At 39.5% G+C, this 20,231-nt stretch overlaps 1 protein-coding gene across 1 annotated transcript in view; it reads right to left on the reverse strand.

Annotated features, from left to right (window-relative positions):
* Positions 1–19,369, reverse strand: part of cacna1ha (calcium channel, voltage-dependent, T type, alpha 1H subunit a) — a 53,750-nt gene extending 34,381 nt beyond the window's left edge. Inside the window, exons 1-8 of the mRNA XM_066673687.1 lie at positions 19,250–19,369; positions 18,388–18,521; positions 16,623–16,720; positions 12,634–12,793; positions 11,038–11,350; positions 7,496–7,588; positions 6,434–7,193; positions 4,893–5,248 (exon numbers count right to left, since the gene is read on the reverse strand). Coding sequence (XP_066529784.1) covers positions 4,893–5,248; positions 6,434–7,193; positions 7,496–7,588; positions 11,038–11,350; positions 12,634–12,793; positions 16,623–16,720; positions 18,388–18,521; positions 19,250–19,369 — 2,034 coding nt within the window. The remainder of the gene's footprint in view (positions 1–4,892; positions 5,249–6,433; positions 7,194–7,495; positions 7,589–11,037; positions 11,351–12,633; positions 12,794–16,622; positions 16,721–18,387; positions 18,522–19,249) is intronic.
* Positions 19,370–20,231: the final 862 nt, after the last annotated feature.

Raw genomic sequence — 20,231 nt, forward strand, 5'->3', positions numbered from 1 at the left:
TTTTTAAACATCTAATATGTCAAGAGGCATTCAACATATTTATATTTTTCAAACGGACTAGTCTTCATCTGAGCAGTCAGTGCATTTAATATTATGTTATTATGCTGGCAATTTCAGCATGTTTGAATGTGGTTCTCTTTTCCACACAATACTGATATTGACACTGACATAATCAATGGAATAGTGCCATGTAGTATTATAAAATACAATTCTGTGTTAGGGTACTGATTATTTATTTTTTTAAATAATGTTTGTGGCAGCGAGGGCGTGGTCAAACACCATCTGTAAGGTGATTAGTGATGGCCTTCACCTGTGTGTGGCTCCTTACAGCCTAATATGCCTCTTTTCATCTCAGGAGGCCATCAGTCATCAGAGACAGTTAGGGACAAAGACTAAGTAAATTTGCAGTGAAGAAACCAGCATAGCTCATGCTTTCATTCAATGTCTGTAGCCAGTTTATCCTGTTCAATGTCACTGTGGGACCAGAGACTACCCGGAATCACTGAGGCAGGTACACGTCAGTCCATACAGGGCACCACACACTCACTAATATAAACACATCTGGGCAACCAGTACAATTTGGATTGTGGAATTAAACCTGAACACCTGGAGGAAAGCCACACAAACACTGGGAAAACAAATCAAATTCCTTATAGACACTACCTCCTCACTATTGCACCACCATGCCGCCGACCAGCAAAGTTAAATTTTTTTTCTGAGTAAAAACTGTTAATTTGCAAATAAAGATCTGCATTTCTAATTTCTGATGTCTGTGCACCCACTCCTCAGGGTGAAGAACCAGGGTTCTACAAGAACCAGGGTTCTACACTGTTATTATAACAGTGTAGAACCCTGGTTCTTCACCCTGAGGAGTGGGTGCACATCTTTCATCAATTACAAACTGTGTTCTGTTTCTATAATCTTCCAATACCAAATGTACCCTATCGCTCCCTCCTCCATCTTTGACAAATGCTAAACTTTACCCATTATACAGCGTACACACAAATCGAAGCTCATTCTAAATTTCCTTTAATTGGCCTGCACTGTCAGAGTGTGGAGCTGGGAGGTCCCACTGCTGCTGCATCAGGCACATTTGCTGTACAGGAGGGGATGAGCTATTGAAATACAATGGTGGGTAAAATAAATTCCCAGAGCTCTCAGTACCATCAGTGGAGCAGGGAGAAGAGGAGAATAGAGGGGAAAAGAGGAGAAGTGAGGGGTGGAGGAGAGAGGGAAAGAGGGGCTGGCATGATGTGAGACGACCCTTCGGTGGGAGTTTTCCGGAGGGAGTCAACCACAGCTCTCTCTCTCTCTCTCTCTCTCTGTTCTGCTCTTTCTCCCCTCCACGCTTCATGGAGCCTATGGCCCCCTCAGTGCTCACTGTACATCCACCGCGTTTCACCCACTTTCTTTATGCCTCAGTGAGTGGAGCCAGGCAAAAACAAACCACAAATCACCACAGGAGCAGGGGATGAAAAATAACAAGCCATTTGCTGCTATAAACTGCTGCAGTACTGCAAGTTAATGGAGCTCCCCATTATCTACAGGAGCGTACAAAACATGTGCACTTGTTTAAACATACTATGCCTACCACAAGTTGAGTATATGTTATGCAAATAAGAGCAGCCATAAAGAAACATCTGACAGAGAGATTTTGCTGATGCCTAGCTGGAAGAAAGGCCAGATATTCTGTAGCATGCTGGGCTCTGTTCACTGTCGCTGGTGCTCATAAAGCTTGCACAGAACGTCACTGACATTTGGCAGCCAGGAAGAGAGCAGTCATACTTATTCTATTATGGCCATATTCATCAGTGATCAGCAGAGCCACTTCCCCTGCCTTGCTCACTGTGCAAACAAACAAGCCATTCATTATCAAGCTGGGATGACTGTTAACCACTGGTTCAGTGCACATTCAAGTAATCGAATGTGTGGAGTTCCAGTTTTAAGGGGTTGAGCCTGTGTAGCTTGACGTTGATTGATCCACTCCCTGGCGCTGTGTAAATACGATTAGCCAACTGATTGACTTCAGAGCACTGGGACTGAGCCGAGTGGCTGTCCTTTCACCTGCTCTCACAGAGAGTAGAGGAAAGGCCTTTACAGATCAATGCTCCTCAAATAACTGCTACAGATACTATCTTTTAGAAACTGTGTAAACATTTCACCACTGGGGAAAAAGCATTCACACTAGAGCAGAGTTGATTTCAATGTGTGAAAAGCTGTAACTATATTTCTGAATATAAACACATGTTATAATGATAGTCATATAGAAGTGAAATATAACAGCACTTAAAACAAGGTAGAGGACAAAAATGATGATGTGCCTGGTTGATAAAAACCAGGTGCCTAAAATACAGGCATGGCTGCAAAGTTTACTTTACTCTCCTGAAAACATGCCATAAGGGTTGAGCAACACCACAAAAGAACCATGACAACTTTAAGCTTTATCCCACCACTATATAATGTAAACATTCTATAACAACTTAAAGGCTCTTCCTAGAATCATTATTTTAATCACATATTACTTTTGACAGATATTTCAAAATAATATTTGGAATTTACTGTACTCCAGAAAAGCCAGCAACATAATTCAAATAGAAAAAATACTAATAAAAGAAAAGTAAAACCTGTTGCTGTTAAAATTAACTTGCTGGATCTTTAGTGTTCATGTAACTCAATAAAACCAAACTAAAAATATGCTGTTTTGCTTAAAATAATATTATAATAATATTGTACTATATGCACAATACATAGGTGATGCTGGGCTGCTAAATATATGTTTATGCATTTATAACACCTCTGAAGAAAATTTCCACATTTAATAGATGTTTATTTATCAGCATCAGATATCAACCTAATTTCAGACATCAGTTATTAACATGCATCCCAAAAATCAGCATCTATAAACCTGTACATAAAATATTTTGGCACGTTTAAGAGTTTAAGCTTGTTTGGATTGCAATTTTATGTGGGGAGAGAATTCAAAGATTATGTTGCCTCCAGTTATAGACAGTCGTGTCTGAGGCATGCTACCAAACTCTTTGCAAGCTTTACTTCCAAACTTACATGAAACTTAACTCCATATAGAGAAGCAAAACAGCTACGTCTGAATGAGTTTAAGAGAATACTCTGCACTGTGTACAGAACTCATTATTATAGACGACAACCTTGGTTTCCATTCAAAATTTTTTGCTTTGGAGCAAAAGCCTCCAGCTTTCATAGCTTTATACCCATTTTAACATTCAAAACAAGCATACTACAGTTGTGACAACAACATACCAACAGACCACATATGACTTCAAGCTATTACTTCATTTTAGCTCCATGCAATCATAAGGGCTAGCAGAGACTTAAAACTGTAAAGATTTACAGCAGCAGGGTATTCACTACAGATGACAATGAACAAGGGTCTTTGCTTTATAGTATGTTATTACATCCTGACAGTTATTATACTGCAGAATTGTACAAGAACATAACTCTATAATAACACACGCTCCACTGTGATTAAAGGTGTACCTACAATATAAGCACAACCCTAAGCAAAATCACAGTTTTAGCTTCAAAGTGCCAACTAATTAATCCCATAATTAGTTTGAGTCGTGTTTAATGTCACTAATATGGCAACAGAACACAGAGCTTGAAAAAGCTGCAAGCAGTGCCTGTTTCCCAGAGGTGGATTAAACCAAGTCTCAGACTAACTTGTAATAACAATGGTGAGTCACTAATGGAAATTCTTTTTAGTCTAGGTTTAAACTTAATATGGGCATGGGAAACTAGACCACTGAGTAGATGTTCATGTTTTTGTTGCTTTTTAAATACATATTCTTTAAAGTGAGGCATGCTGTTTCAGACATTTACCAATAGTATATAACCCAACCATTAGCAATCCCATAAAATAACAGGGTCTTATTTGACCAGACATCAGCAAAGGCATTTACACTAAAAGGAGTGATAAGGTATAAGAGGTCATAGGTTCAACTTTTTTTCTGAAGACTGACCACTAAATATTGCAACAGGATTGAGGTATGTAATTATCACTGTTAATGTAAATGATGTCTGTGTTTTCCACCCTCCATTTTCTCAGCTTGCAGTGTTTGGCAACATACACAGAAACTTGAATTAAACCAGAATAGTTCTACCACTGACTGTCGAATCCCTATAAATAATCCACACCCAAAAAAAAGCTGTCCATAAGTCTGCTCCAAATATTACTGCAATATAATAGAAAGTCAACTTCATTCAATCTGCTATTTTTCAGTGCTAAGCTCTCCACTCTATGATAGCTGCAGCAAATGGCAACCTCTAACTTGGTTATGGGATGTCCAACATCCGCAAGTCCTTCCCCATGAGACTGTGATCAGATCAGAGCAATCTCAAACCACAGGCTTCTGCCCAATATCACGGGTAAAGAGATCCCCACTCCCCAGCAGTGAGGCCAGGACACAGCAAGTGGAGGTGCAGCACGAGGCAGTGCAGCACTGTGCACCGTTACATAACCACAGAGTCTGTTATCCCAACAAGGCCATGAATCCCTCTGCACTGTTTATGAATGAAAACGAAATAACTAACTAATCCCTTCGTGTACACCAGTCAGATGCTATACTTCTGAGGAGTACATTGTTCAGCCCTGGATGCAAACCAGACATAGGCCACATGGTTCCAATTCGCTCCTGAAGAAAATCGTCTTTGTTCCCTTTACTGACTCTTTTTTTCCCCTTACCCCTCTCTGCTAAAGTAATCTGACTGCTATCTCAAGCTCTTACTTTGACAATAGCTGATGTAAAACAGACGAGTGGAAGATTTGTAAAATGCAGCTCAGGATTACTCATGAAGGATTCCAGAGCAGTGACCACCAGTAAGCAGGAAGAAGCTGAAGGAACCATGCTGGCACTCACCTGCTCATGGTACTCAATTCCCATGCTCAAAGTGTTGATGAGGATAGCAATCATAATCCCTCTGTTGAAGTACTTGCTGTCCACTATGCGTTTCATTCTGTCTCTGAAATCTTCCCAGTAGTGGGCTATTCGACTCTGCTCCTGAAATCTCTTGTGGCGACGCAAACGAGCTGGTTTGAAATCTGCACCATGAGAGAACTCATGCACCACTTCCCCCTCTGACCGGGAGCACTCTGATTCAGCCAGCTCTAGGTCCATAGTCTCCAGTGCCCGGGCACAATATGGGCAGCCCAGCACTTCAAAAAGCAGTGCTGTGGGCACCACACCCGTCATTTGTAGCAGCAAGTGACTGTAACCTGCAAGAAGAACAATACTCTTAATCACAGTTGAAGTCAATAAACGGTCTCATATCCCCTTAATATAAATACAGAAAATTTCAAGAAAAACAGGGCTATTAGAAATATGCATAATTTATAAGATTGGACACATCTGTAAATGTCAGGGGGTCCGTTTTTGATTCCAATTGCATGAAAGCACTATTACTGATGAGCCTGAATGTCTTGTTTATAACTGCTTTGATTGTTCTCTCAATTTCATTACTTCCTTGTGGCGTGTGAGTTTCCAGGAGATGGCAAAATGTCTGTGCTCCTCTCTCATTCCAACTCTCCCGTGACTCAATCATCCACCCCATTAAGTCCATTTGGCTTATACCACAAACAGCTCCAAATGATTCATGACCACATGGCATCACAACCAACATCAGGCATATTTTAAAGCTTTAAAAATGTCTTTTCAGGGGAATGCATAAGTGTCAATTATGTTCAAATGAAGCCAAAGTAACATTAGGCACGTGCAACCATCTAGGCATAGAGCCTGCCAGCCATGCAGGGATGATCAGAGACCCTGGTAGTGGTTCTCTATTCTCTTTTAATGTCACCATTTGCTTTTTATCTCGTGGCTATACTTGAATATCCTGAAATCTGTCTTGTTTTCATTTTAATGATGTAAGGAAAGACTTAATCATACAGCACCACCTATTTAAGCTGAAGTGGAGGTGATTCAAACAATGAGGGTTAAAAAAATATATACTGCTTGCAGGGGCAGTGAATCTGAGATATAAATAAACTGTTATCAGAGCTTGATATGAGAAGATAAATGAAGATTGACAAACTTCATAATGCTTCATAATTATCCAAGAAAATAAATCACTTTCACCTTGAGGATAACTTGTATAAGAGCAAACATTCTAAGCCAAAGCAACCTAAACCTTTGAGTTCATGTTCACCTGGGAGATGATGAATACTATAAAGTCTGAGCACACCTCTAAAATCAGCTTATCCTTCTCGAGGAAAAAATGCTGTTCTTGGACAGGAAAATGGTACAAACCTAAAGTATCACTCATTTTCAGCTATTGCTGTCTACACTTACTGATGCCTTACTCCTTTAAGTATCCTGCGTATGCCTCACAGACTCTCTGACCATGAGCTAGATGCTCTTGCAATGTGAACTGGACTTGAATTAGGGGTGGAAAGAGTTCTTACACTGGTCTCCTTTGTGCTGCTGCAGTTTTTCAAAGGGATCTGTCATCTCTGCTGTGCCATTGTTGGACTCGCCCCTCCCTTTGGCTGTGGGGTTTCTGCCTGTGTAGTTGCAGATGAAGGATGGTAAGATGGTAGGATAGTTCATGCCCCCATTAAGCCTCCCTAGTGGAGTCACACCAGCTGTGTTGCCTGTGCAAACCTGCAGAGCCTCGTGAAAGTCACCTTGAAAGATACTATGTACTGACTGGGCTCCTGGAGAAAGATCCTGCCCAGTGGTTAGCTGTGAGGGCAAAGTGATGAATCTCATTTCTAGGGCCTCGTTGCTCCCTGCAGTGGCCTGAGGGCTAGGGAGGCCATTGCTGAGGTGACAATGGTGGTGCTGGTGGTGCTGGATGAGGTTATGGATGGCACGTGCCCAATGGCCACTGCCCCTCTGCCTGCTGTGCCCATTTGCACCCCCGGACCCAGTCCCACCTCCTCCGGCAATGCTGCTGTTGGGGTTGACTTTCTTCCGCCGCTTGCTCTGCCAGCCATGGTACACACGGGACACTCTGCGCTTCACCTTGCGGTACAGGTGGCTGATGTACCTGAGCATTTCCTCATAGCAGCTACCCGGCTCTGAGTAGCTGGCCAACGTGCTGTCATTGGACTGGTAGCATACGCGCTGGTCCTTCATCAGCTTGTTCACCCGCTGCTTCGTCTCAGAGAACTGGGTTGCGATTACAACCAGGCACAGGTTGATCATGAAGAAAGAGCCAACCTGGGGAAACATAAAAGTGCCTTGAGCTACACAGCACAAAAAGTAGTGTTGAAATATATGTATCAAGTACATAATAATCTTAATTACTTTATAAATACTAAACATTAAACCCGCATTTTCAAAGAACTTATGATTTTGCATAGGTTTATAGATATCAATTTCACATATACATTTCAAAATTACATTTACTGTTATACATTAAGTGCACATATTTACTTATTAGCAGTCAAAATAACTCAATATTGAGCACCATAGAATCAGTACAAACATAGATTAAGAGGATATAAATAAGTCGCACTTACTATAATGAGTAATATAAAATATATAAAATTGTAAAAGGAGTGAGCATCCATAACATAGTACATGATGTCCACCCATCCCTCCAAAGTGATAACCTGTGGGAAAAAAAAAAAAAAACACAAGAAAAGACACAGCTATTAAGTTGTGATCGGGAGAAATAGACACTGTGCTGAGCACAGATCCATTTTCTCATCTTCACAGCTGATACCTCAAGCACTACTCACTTTTTGGACTTTTTAGTTTATTGGGGGACTGTAAAACCTTTGATGTCTTACATGTTGTTTTCCTCTGGAATCATTTTATGAGAATAAAAAAAGCTCTGAGGTAAAATGCTGATTGAGTAACAGAGGAGTAGTGCTGGGCGATATGAGCGCAAATCAATATCACGATTAATTGTACATTTTACCATGATTACAATTAATGAACAATGTTTTTATATTTTTGAGCAGTCTTCAGTTACAAATCTTGTACTGTAAACATGCTCGATAATATGGAATTAAATATGGGATATTTTTTCTAATGTTGCAGGCAGCTTGTTCCTCTTTTTTTTTTTTTTTTTATGAGCACTGTTAATATTTGGTGTGTGATTGTTCTTTGGTTGCTGAAACTGTTTTTTTCCCCAGTGTTTACATTTCATATCTTTTTGTTCAGTGTGGTCTTAATTATAGTCAAAACAGAGCACGTCCAAACCACAGACACTGTGTTTCTCTTTGGTATGACTGCTTGAGTTGCTCGGTCAGCCTCGGCATTTAGGTTGCTTCCACGTGGCAGATAGCTACATGACTACAGCTTGGTAGTGTGGTTTTAAAGGGACATACATCAACACACAGTGGGAATATAACAGAATAAAAATAATCCATTTAATTGATATAGACAAGATTATGCCCAATTAGAAGTTCTGAATGTCGATTTTGATTAATTTTCAATTAATTGCCCAGCCCTAAGGAGGAGATACTGAACTTTAGTTAGACTTTTTGCTTAAGTCTGAAGGAAGTTGTGGTTTTAAGGTTAGAGAGATGGACTATAAGGTTGTCTGTTTAATTCCTAGGACTAGCTGGATGGGTGTGTGTGTTTGTGTGTGTTCTGATTGCAGCTATTTTGTATGTGCTAAAAACCGCTCATTAGTGTGGGTGTGTGTGTATGATACTGACAATCAGAACTGTATTGGCAGATAACTGCTTTAAAAATTTTATTGCCACTGGACAAGTCATTGTAACTGACTGCTATTTCAAGCTGATATTTGATACTGTATTTATTGTTTTTGATGAGCAGATATTTCGTGAGATGCAAGGCCAAAATTAAATAAATATCTCAACATGTGGATGTAGTCTCAATTTCCATGGTTTATAAATGTTTATATTTTGGCATTGGCAGATACACAGATTAGCCACAACACAGAAACCAATGAGAGGTGAAGTGAATTGGTTACAGGGGAAATAATTGATAGTGGAATCGGCTCAGAAATTCTGTATTGGTGTATTCTGATTAGATTATATATGGATAAAGAAAGCAAAACAAAGTGTCAGCTTTTGGGAGCAAGGGACCGCTCCTTCTTTTCCTCTTAATGGCAGAGCACCTTTGGCTATTCAATGTTTATGCTGTTTAATAGTGTGCAATAGATGCAGTTATAATAGAGCACTTTCTAGAAATTGCCAGCTTTCAAAGTACATAACCAATTTCCTAGTGATATGTGAATTGAGGATTGTTAAAAAGCAATCAGTTTTCCCTTATGAGTCTTTACATTATCACATTGTGTAGGTAGTGCCAATGCCCATGACTTACAAAAAAAGCACAACCTCTAGACCTCTCACATTACAAAGCTGAGTTGCACTTCTTGGCTGGCTGGTTGTCTTGTGCGTAAATGGAAAATGAAATATTCGAATTCCGCTTGGCTAATAGAGGTCCAGTGTAGTGTTAAAGTACAGTATGTGAGTAAATGCTCTGTCATGCTCCCTTGTTTACACCTGTTAAACAGTGGCATTCTAAATTACAGTACGGCAGGTTTTACCATTAACCCAGGGTAAGGGGAAAGTAAACTCAAAATAATGGGAGCACCCTCTGAGCAATAGGCCCTCATTACCACAGAGCAGAGAACAGCTCTTATTTTGTGATCGCCGTATGCCTGAACGCTTCTGAGTCCGAGTGTGTCTGTGCATATTTAATCTTCTTAAACAGGGGCCTGCATGGCCGTGCCTGCCACTGTGATTTTGCAGACCAGATTGGAAATGCTGGTGAATTAATACATGAGCTGTCTTTCAAGATATTCTTGGAAACATTTCAATTTGAACTACAAAGATGGACAATGGATCACATGGCAAAAAAAAAATTTGGCAAACTGTGAAGAAGAATAGGAATACCGTGACTAAAACATCACATTTGCTCTGGGAAATTGATTAATTTGATGCAGTGGGACAGTTCTTCCTTTCAAAGTGAAAAAAAATAGCAAAAGCATTTTGTCTTTTGTATTTAACCTGTGATTAGTTTAATATATTTCAGCATTTATTGTGTAGTCCACTTTCTACTGTGTGGAAAAACCCAACACACTGTGACTTAATACCAATCTGGGCTTAATATTTCAGTGGTTTATTAGATGATTAAAAATAAATATTTTTGAAGTTGTTGAGATAACTTATTATAATATCTAATTAATTTTTGGAGTCTGTGACCCACATGTTTTTACCTTTCTATTACCTCTTCTGCAAAGCAGAAAGCATTTATACAGTATTTCCACATTTTTAAAGCGACAACACCCGAGATTGTGAGCTGCTCAGTAAGTTTATTAAATGAGTCTCTGACTTCTATTACATAGAGCATCATTTATTGAGGAGACTTTTACATAGAAATGTAAGTTTTTTCTGTATAAATGACTAGTGATGTCCTCTTATATTTTGTTTGGTTAATAAAATGTAAAGGAACTTGATTAGTGACATTAAAATTATCAATAAGGTTCAAGTCAGTTCCTGCCATGATCAGGTTTCTTGTGTAAAAAAAATAAAAAAGGTTTCATACACTGTTTCATACACTGATCATACACTGTCCTGAACTGTCTGATATTTATACATGTATATCACTATAGCAAGTTAAACAGGGCTTTTACATAAACTTCAGCATTTTTTAAACATGTCTCAAACCACTCGCTTTAATAAAGATAAAATATTCAAGTTACACCTAAAGGGTTAATGGGCTTGCAGTGGAACACGGGTAATTCGCTTCATGAAAAAGTCGTCTGATGCGAACTTACAAGAGGGGTGCATCAAGTGTGCATAGGGGGCGTTCGTGAGCACCCTCGTTAAGATATATAACACAAATGGGACACCCTTTACTCTTGCACATTTTAGCAAACAAGGGGCAAGACAGCTCAAGTGACAGGGTGTAAATGGTCCATTTTGGTGATTTCCCCGATTCAGATCAGCAATAACATCATTTCTTTGTCAGATAGATGTGTTTCATTACACTGTGATTGACTCCAGCCCTTTGGGACAGGAAATTAACACACCAAAACTACAGAGCAGATGTCATTAATTACCCAACATGAGGGACTCACCTGGAAAATAGCGATCCAAGCATACCCAATATTATCAAAGTTCACAGCCCCTTTATGTGGGTTCAGCTCCCCAGGCCGACAAACATTGTAGTACTGGTTCCAGTTTACACAGCCGTTCTTGCTGGACCCATTAGGGCCAAAATAAACAAGTCCAGAGGTGGCGCTGAGCGTGCAATTTGTGTCATGCTCCTTGAGTGGAGGCACGTCTTTGCAGCGGAGCATGCCATTCTCTTTATCTGAGGAGCAGATAAAGGGGCTGTCCTCACCATCCTCGTGCATGAAATATGGATTCATGAATGACAAATTATAGAGACTGCGGAAAGAACAAGATTCAACATTCAGTATTGAGGTTTCTTCATTCAGGTTTGTGTGTTGTTTATAATCATATGTATACACTTATTTTTAATAAATAAACAATGAAAACATTGTGCCCACTGAAAGGAAAAACATATATGCAAATATTTTAAGTAAAATATTCTAAGAGAAAATCAAGACAGGATGACTATCAAAATTATTATTTTTTCAACCTATTTTCAAGTATTGATGATGTCCTCTCTATAACCTTAGAGATGGTTCATTCATTCATCTTCTTTAAGCTTTTCTACTTGTTCAGGGTCGAGTTGGGTGTGGAGCTTACCCAGAATCACTGAGCACAAGAAACACACCCTGGATTAGGTGCCAGTTCATCACAGAAAAACATTAGAGTCTCATACCAATACTAGTGAAGAACAAGATATTTGAGATTTTTAAATCTATTATTTAATCTAATAAATATATTCAAACTTTAAGATATTTTGAGGGATTACGGGAACCAGGTAATACAACACTGAAAAATATAAAACAGACTTTAAAAGCCAAAACAGAGATTGAAACCAAGTCATCTAACTGTACAAAAGGGCCTAGATGACGAGCTGTGCTGGTACAGACAGACATAGTTAGACTAGCAGCACATAAGGTTGATAATAGGCCAAACAAAGAAAGCAGATCATCACCTAAGTCTGAATTAAGGCTATGATGCAATATCATGGTGCAGTGGTTTTGCAATCATCTTACACAATCAGTTGTTAAAAATAGGCACAAGACTGTTACCAAGTCTCCCCAGCAGCTCCACCACAGAAACATTACAGTGTATGCACATATTTAGTTTTAGAGGCTAAGCAAGGGGCCAACATAATAAAGTTGCCCTTTATCTGTTATCTGATTTACACGGACCACTACACAAAGCTGAGCATAAGCACAATATTAATTTGTTCCATTATGTCAAAAATTATGACATGGATAATATTTTATGCTTGCCTGGATTTAAGGGGTTGTCATTTTTTTCAGCTTTGTTGGGCAGTATCATATTAAGTGTGTGCATATCCCTTGCTCAGTGGTTGCTGAAAAAAACAATAATTTTATGCCAGGGTGCGATGTTCAGTTTACAAGACTGTCAGCAGCTGAAATGCCAATGCTGCTGGCAACAGTTGACTGTTGCTTTGGATCACTTCCAAACCCATGACATGCTCACGGAGGAGAAGGGGAGAGACTGAGAGAGAGAGAGGGAGCAGGAGATATAGGAGAGAGAGAGTACACCAGAATGAGCAGGGCACTTACTCCTTCACCTCCTTGTTCATGAAACACCTGTTCCTCAGAAGACCAGCCCATAGCTGTACGCCAACAATGCCAAATATAAAGAAGACAAAAAAGCACAGCAGGAGGACATTGCCTAACATAGGCAGAGTATCTAGGAGCAGAGTCACCAATATCTTCATACCTTTAGAGACAAGAGAACAGAGGGAGAAAGAGGAGACAGAGAGAGAACGAGAGAGAGAGAGAAGGAAAGAGAGAGGCACAAATACAGTTAAAGAGAAAATGATAAAGAGAATCATTTTAGTGCCATTGTCGATGCTCCCTACTGTTCTTTGAGCTGCTTTCCATGAATTCTGTGGAACCACACAGAGAGAGAGTATAATAATCCCTTTACATATTTAAGAGTGACAGTTTTACATAATCAGTAATGGCTTGCAGAGAATTGGATCATTTTATATAACATCTTTTATTTTCAGAGCGTCTGCTGGCTTGAGAAAGTGGATTACAATACATTTTTATCTGATTTGTATGCAGTATTATGATCACAAACCTCAGGGCAAAGAAAGGGCAACACTTTAAGCAAGTATACAGGACTGCTCCATAGGCAGAGAATCTTGATGTAGCAGAGATACACCATCTTTGTGTCAACACAAAACTCTGCAGGACCACAGGGCTCATATGAATGTTACGCTCAGGGACAGTTTCAGATTTCAAATAAACAGGAAATACACTGCATTGTTCAATTAGATAGTCATCTATTCTTGCTGCAGGCTGCAAAGGCCACGCAAACAATGATTCATTTAATAAAGAGAAACTCTTAACATCTCTTTAAAAAGATGTCAACTTAATTTTTTTAAATAGTGGATATTTCCCAATGGAATCTTAGATTAGCTCCTTGAGAAGTTTTGACATGTGCATGTCCATTTCAGCCAGAGTGAAAATCTTAGAATAAGAACGTTCTGTGTTTTACGAGGTTTCAATCAAAATAAAATAAATGGAAAAGGCTCATTAATCATTGGATGTTCAGGAAAATTTCTTATTAAGTGTGCTAGCTCATTTACAACAATCTTTAGATCAGTAACAGCTTATTACTTTCAGATTGATAATTAAACACCCCTGATGTGTTACTTATTAAATTCAGTCTCACTCATTAGGACTCATTATGAACTCATTATTTTCAATCAAGTGTGTTGTAGATTTACCCAATACATACGATAAAGGACAATATTTGGAAACAAACTTTGTTCTTCACACTTTTTGATTTTGGTTTTATTTTTATATGCAATTTTATACAAGCACTGTACGTATTCAGAAGGTAAATCATTTTAAATAATAACAATAATCTTAGGTAATATTTATCATATACCTAAGATTTAACAGTACAACACTTGTTTAAAACAGTATCTAGGGTGACAAACTAAATGTACACATTTTTGGGTGTTAGATCTTACTCATATACATATAATAAAATTAATATGTTACTTGTACATAATCAATAAAGTGAGTGCCAAAGTTTCCCAAACAACTCCTCTAAGCTGAAAGGGAATATAATGAAGGGTGGTCTGCCACACTTAAAAGCAAATGGTCACTCTCCCAGACAAGAATTCATGTCTGGAAAAGAGATGAGAAAAGAGCAGGAGACAGCTGGTCATACAACCACAGGCATATACGTTTACAAAGAGAAGTGAAATACGTTAATTGAGGTGCCACTTGTTTTGTTGGAATGTATCAGCTGGAGGAGAACATCAGTGGCAGAAAATAGTTCTTACTGAGGGAGAAGAAATGCTGTGCTACCAACAGAGAATTAATCCAGGACCACCCTAAATGGATTCTTCCTTTCTGAAAATGCAGATGTTCTCTTAATGTTCCTGAGAGTGAGCAGGAAGTGGCAGACAGATAACATTTGTGTTTTGATTTAGATCATATATCAGAAACTCTGCCCATACTGAATCTATCGATCCACCTTCGGTAAAGTTTCGGGAAAGAGGCACTAGAACCATCCATGACAATGAGTTAATGGATACTCCTCCACTTTGTCCAATTGATGTCAAAACACTAATGAAGAAGGGCTGTAACCACACACCACATGCTGTTCTGAGTGCCTGAATTAAAGTCAGAAAGTAGGAAAGCACGAGAAGACGACAAGAAGAAAAATACCGTCTGGGAGCTAAGATACATCCGGTGGAAATGCCTAATGCGTATTCGTGTGTGTATGTGTGTGTGTGTGGCTGATGTAATTCCAGTGAATGATGAGAAGAGGAGAAGGCCTTAAATGGACCTGTTTGAGTGGAGAGGGAATGTCCTCTGTGTGGCCTGTCTTGGCCTCACTCCCATGCCTCCCACCTAAAGATGGTGTAGAGCCATCTCAGAGGAGGCCCCAGCGCTGCACAGCCAGGTAATGAGCTCCCTGGAGGAGCACTTCCGTTACAGAGTGGGGGAGAGATGAGGAGACCAGCACACACACACACACACACACCAGCACTGAGGGAGATGTAAACTGTCTGTGCAAACATGGACCGCCAGATTTAAACTTAGTGTTTGAATTGACCTCCAGGTGTGAAGAGAGGCAGAAATATATATATATATATAAATTGCCTGTTGTCAGAGGGTCATTGTTTGTGCTTTCTTAATTCTCTTAACAGTTTATATGACTGACAAATATACAAACAAAATACAGTAGTTCCAATTGTTTGGCTGACACATTTGATATTTTGTAAACAAATGAAAAAAATTCCAAAAACATTGGGACTGGGAGCAAGATAAGAGTTAGAGGTTTACAGAATATCCAAGATATCATGATTGGGCATTAACCAAAGTCTCAGTCTTTGTAAACAATGATTGGTCATGAACTGTCAATGAGTTTGAAAAGGACAAATTCCCAACTTGTACCATGTACCGTACTTAAAACTGTGAATAGATTGAGGGAATCCAGAGAAATCTCAGTCAATTTAGGGCAAAACTAGGGATCAATGGTGAATGTGCTTGATTTCTGAGCCCTCATTCTGCATTGCAAGAAAAACCATAAAGGTACTATAATAAATATAGAAAAAAAGGGCTTTGGAATACTTTGGAAAATGTGTGTCACATAACACAGTCCACTGCTACATCAAATGCAACATAAAACTTCTTTACACAGAGAAAAAAACAATTCTTCTTGGAGAAATCAATTCTATGAAGCTAAGCGTCCTGGGCGTGAGCTTATATCAGACGATTTGGGGGAAAAAAATCAATATTAAGACTTGTGATCAATTTATATCTTCAGGTGGAATGCTCTGTCATGCTGTCAAGAAGCTGCTTGCAAAACTTTGTTTTGTGAACAGGCATTTAATATGTAGCTGGCATACAGCCACAAAACACTCAAATGGATAGGTACATTTACCGTTTGGGAGTGAAAATATCAGTTCTGACCGAAGGCATTCTCCTTAGCAGCAGCCCCAAATTCCAGCGGATAAATCACACTATCAGTTCCCCCATCTGCACTACAGCAGAGCCATTAAAACCCAGGCAGCAAAGGGAGGCTTAACTAAGTGCTAAATCTACAACCTGCTCCACACTGAAGAAATGCTCCAGGAGAAAGAGAAAAAACCAACTGCTTGTCTGAACGATAACTCTGTAAGTTTAATACGGGAAATATTCCAGAACAGTGCTTTTTTAAGCTTTAAAGGTATATTTAAACTATAACAAATATGTGCACAAATCATTGTCTTCTAAAGTAATCCTGAGGCGATCTAACGCAACAGTTTTTGTCCTGCACTGGATATTACCAGTAGTAATACCACAGATGTTTCCATCAGATCAGTGTCATGTTTCCACCAATTTGCGGTGAATGTCGGGTGGCGTAATGCACACAGAACTAAGTGCTCTGTAACTGGTCTATCCCGTACCGCCTCCTCATACATGCAGCTAATAAACATTGCTCATCTGTTCATCTCCAGAAACCACATAGCTTTCCACTCACTAATTTCAAATTATTCTAGCTGATGGGAATTGTGGGGAAGAGAGTAGGCACTTACTGGGAACTCTGTTGATGGCTTTTAGAGGCCTGAGCACACGCACGGTCCGGATGGCTGACAAGCTGGCGTTGTGGCCGTCCAGTGAGTACTCCAGCATCCTGACACAGAACCGAGCACAGAGAAAACAATTCAGTCTCCACAATTAGTGCAGGGAAATAAAGGTCACCCTGTAGGCAACTCCTGCTTAATTTCCTCTTATTGATTACATCAGAGGTTCTTACCCTTTTCTTCAATTGAATTAACCTATAAAATGTTTTAATACAAACAACGATTCCCTTATTCTAAATACCACAATAGACAAGGTATGTCTGTGCCTGAGGGTTCATTCTTTGACTTGGCACTGCAGCTGTGAGGCTAATATAGCTCAGTAATGGAGGCTTATACCACATCAATTTACATAACATGCTTTGTTTCGTTAGGCATAAGATTTCATCACACATGAGCTATATTAGTTTCATAGTTGCACTGCAAAAGAACAACAAATCCAACACAAAATATGTACATAGAGCATAAATGTGCATGTAATTAGTATTGTTTAATGTCTCAGCATTCTGTGTAATTTAATTATTGATGAGCATGCTTTTGTTTAAAGCCCCATCAAAACAAGAGTCCCACCTGCAATACATTATGAGACCTTTAACTTATTTACTCTGCTGGAAGGTGATACGCCGTGTTCATGTTTATGTTAGCCACAGAGAATTAGAATTAGAATCACTTTATTGGCTACTGTGCTTGCACACAGAGGAATTTGTTCTCCGCATTTAACCCAATCCGTGCAGTGAAACACACATTTACATACACACTAGTGCAGGGATCGGCAACCTTTACCACTCAAAGAGCCATTTGGACCCATTTCACAAAGTAAAGAAAACATGGGGAGCAACAAAACCCTTTTGAAATTTTAAATGAAATAACACTGCATATAACAGTTTTTTTTTTTTGCCTTTGTGCTATGTATAAACAAACTATACTGTGTTACATTTATGAAATCAATGAACGACTGCAGAGCAAATGAAATAACATTTCTGCATGCAACAAAACATTTTTAACTCCAAAAAAAAGATGTTGGGTTGACGCACATTGAAAGTTGTGACATGTATTAAGAGCGACAAAAATATTTTAAATATTAAAATATTTTAGATGTTACAAGATCGCCATAATCTACATGGAATTACATTTTGAAAATGAACTAAAATAAAATACATTTAAATACTCATTAATTATTTTCAAAATCTGAGCCGCATCAGAGGGATCAAAGAGCTGTGGTTTGCCAACCCCTGCACTAGTGGGACGTGAGGCACACATGCCCGAAGTGGTGGGCAGCCCTAGCCACTGTGCCCGGGGAGCAGTTGGGGGTTAGGTGCCTTACTCAAGGGCATTTCAGTCATGACCTTCTGGCTCTAGGGACTGAAACGACAACCTTCCGGCTACAAGCACAGGCCCCTAGCCACCAGGCCATGGCTGCCCATAAAACATGTCCCTAGAAACATACCAGCCTACCGATTTGGAGCTTCCTGAGTGATAATGAGCTCTGTTTTGTTGCTGTATTTACTGTGATGTTTGTACATGCAGAGCAAAATTAACATTAGAAAGCTTTTATGTTTAATTTTTTGGCCCTGTTATATCACATTCATCACTTATCAAATAAATGCACCAATAGCTAGAGACTACATTATTAATGAAAACAGAAGACTAAACTTCAGAAATAGCCAGTTAGTAAATGACAATTGGGCAAATGAGTACAGAGCATGTGAAGGTCTCTCACCCTGCCATGACAATGAAGAAGTCCAGACGGTTCCAAGTGTCTCCAAGGTAACACTCTGAACCAAAAATCCCCAGAGCCATCATCTTGATGACCATTTCCACAGCAAAGAAGGCGAAGATACAGTCATCAAATACCTGCAGACACAGTTAGTCTGTATTTACACTTAAATACAGTGGGACAACAAAACAAAGAAACTACTGCCTAACAGTTTATTACAATAACAAAAAACAAAAAACAAAAAGCCTAAAAGGTCTAAAACAAACACTTAAAGGTGTGAAAAACAATATTAGCACTTGGGGAAAATTTATGCAACTGATCTGCGAAGGCATTTACTGCCATCCTGGGGGAGGAATTTTGATATGCATTATGGGTAGTGTAGTACTATTCATGACCCACACTGACTCCTGCCTCCTAAATCTTCTACTCCCACTGGCAGAATGGGCTGGTCCGGCGCCTTTCCCACAGCCCATAGATCCTCTGCTGGATCCAGTGGGGACACTGGACGGGACTGTAGGGAATCACTGCTACACAAACAACATATTTCTTGAACTGACATCTGATCAAGCCTCCGCTGAACCCTCAGACCCTGTGCCCAGAAGGAATTGGATCATGAGCTGAAGCCACAATGGGAACGTACTATAAATGGCACTGCCCAATTTTCTCTGTGCTTGTGGAACATTACAAAGAAGAGTTATACTGACATCCGTTGAGAAAAACATGTAGTGAGTGACACAATCTCTTACCTGTCGGTGTGCAGAAGTATGTAGTGTGGGAGGAAAGGACCCACCAAACATAGTACATGTGTTCATCAACAGTCTTACCTGACAGCATTAAAGGTATCTTTGTGAAGATCAAGGCTTACCTGGAGGATAACACACCGCTCAGACTGGCACTTGACATCCTCGCAAGGCTGGTACATGCCCAGTGTCACACAGTTCAGCAGGATGACCAGCATGCTCACATGCTCGAACCAGGTGAACATGAGTTAAGGAACACTCAAACACAGTTACATTACAGAAAAAATACAGGGCTACAAAAAGCACGACATAACAGACTAAATGTTAACAGAAAAGAACAAATTTTTATTAAGTAGCAATCAATAAATAATTTACTGTACGGAAATGGGAAACATCATTATGATGCTTCACTTAGCCAGTTCTGATTATTAAGGCCCCTGTAGGACACAGGCAGAATGTAAACTAAACCCCCTAATGCATTCTCTCAAACCACAAAGGCTAATATCTTCAGCAAACTAAGTAAATTAGACATCTGGCATAAATTACAATCGATCTGTAGCAATATGCCAACCAGACTTCCTCTAAGTCTTTCATAAAATATCCAACTACTTTGAATCTATATAACACAAACCCACTAGGAACAGAAAGAAAAGAAGATCCTTCAGAGACTGTAAAATATTCTCAAACACAATGAAGGTATCCACATAAAGGACACATTCATATGCATGACAATTGCTTCTCTAGCTGCCTGGAAGCATGAGCACTATGGGGAAGATGTCCAAAGCAGGCAGTTACTAGTGCTGCACTTGTCAGAGTGTGTGACCCATCAGCATGTCTTTGGCCCTGTCTGCTCCAGCCAGTGTCAACACCACTGAGATAATCTGAACTAACGGGCAATCGCAAGCTTCTCAATCCTGTGTAAATGCAATGAAGAAAATTTAAATTTACACTTGGAAAACACATGTACTTCAACCTCCACTCATACAAAAAAAACCCTAGCAGAGAACAGTTCATTCCACAACACCCCACAAGCCTGAAAACATCTCAGTGGAAACTCTCCAAAGACACAATCTTTCCAAAGGTCCTATCCATAGAGGCCTATCCTGC

This window comes from Hoplias malabaricus, chromosome 6, assembly GCF_029633855.1.
Source record: "Hoplias malabaricus isolate fHopMal1 chromosome 6, fHopMal1.hap1, whole genome shotgun sequence".
Lineage (NCBI taxonomy): Eukaryota > Metazoa > Chordata > Actinopteri > Characiformes > Erythrinidae > Hoplias > Hoplias malabaricus.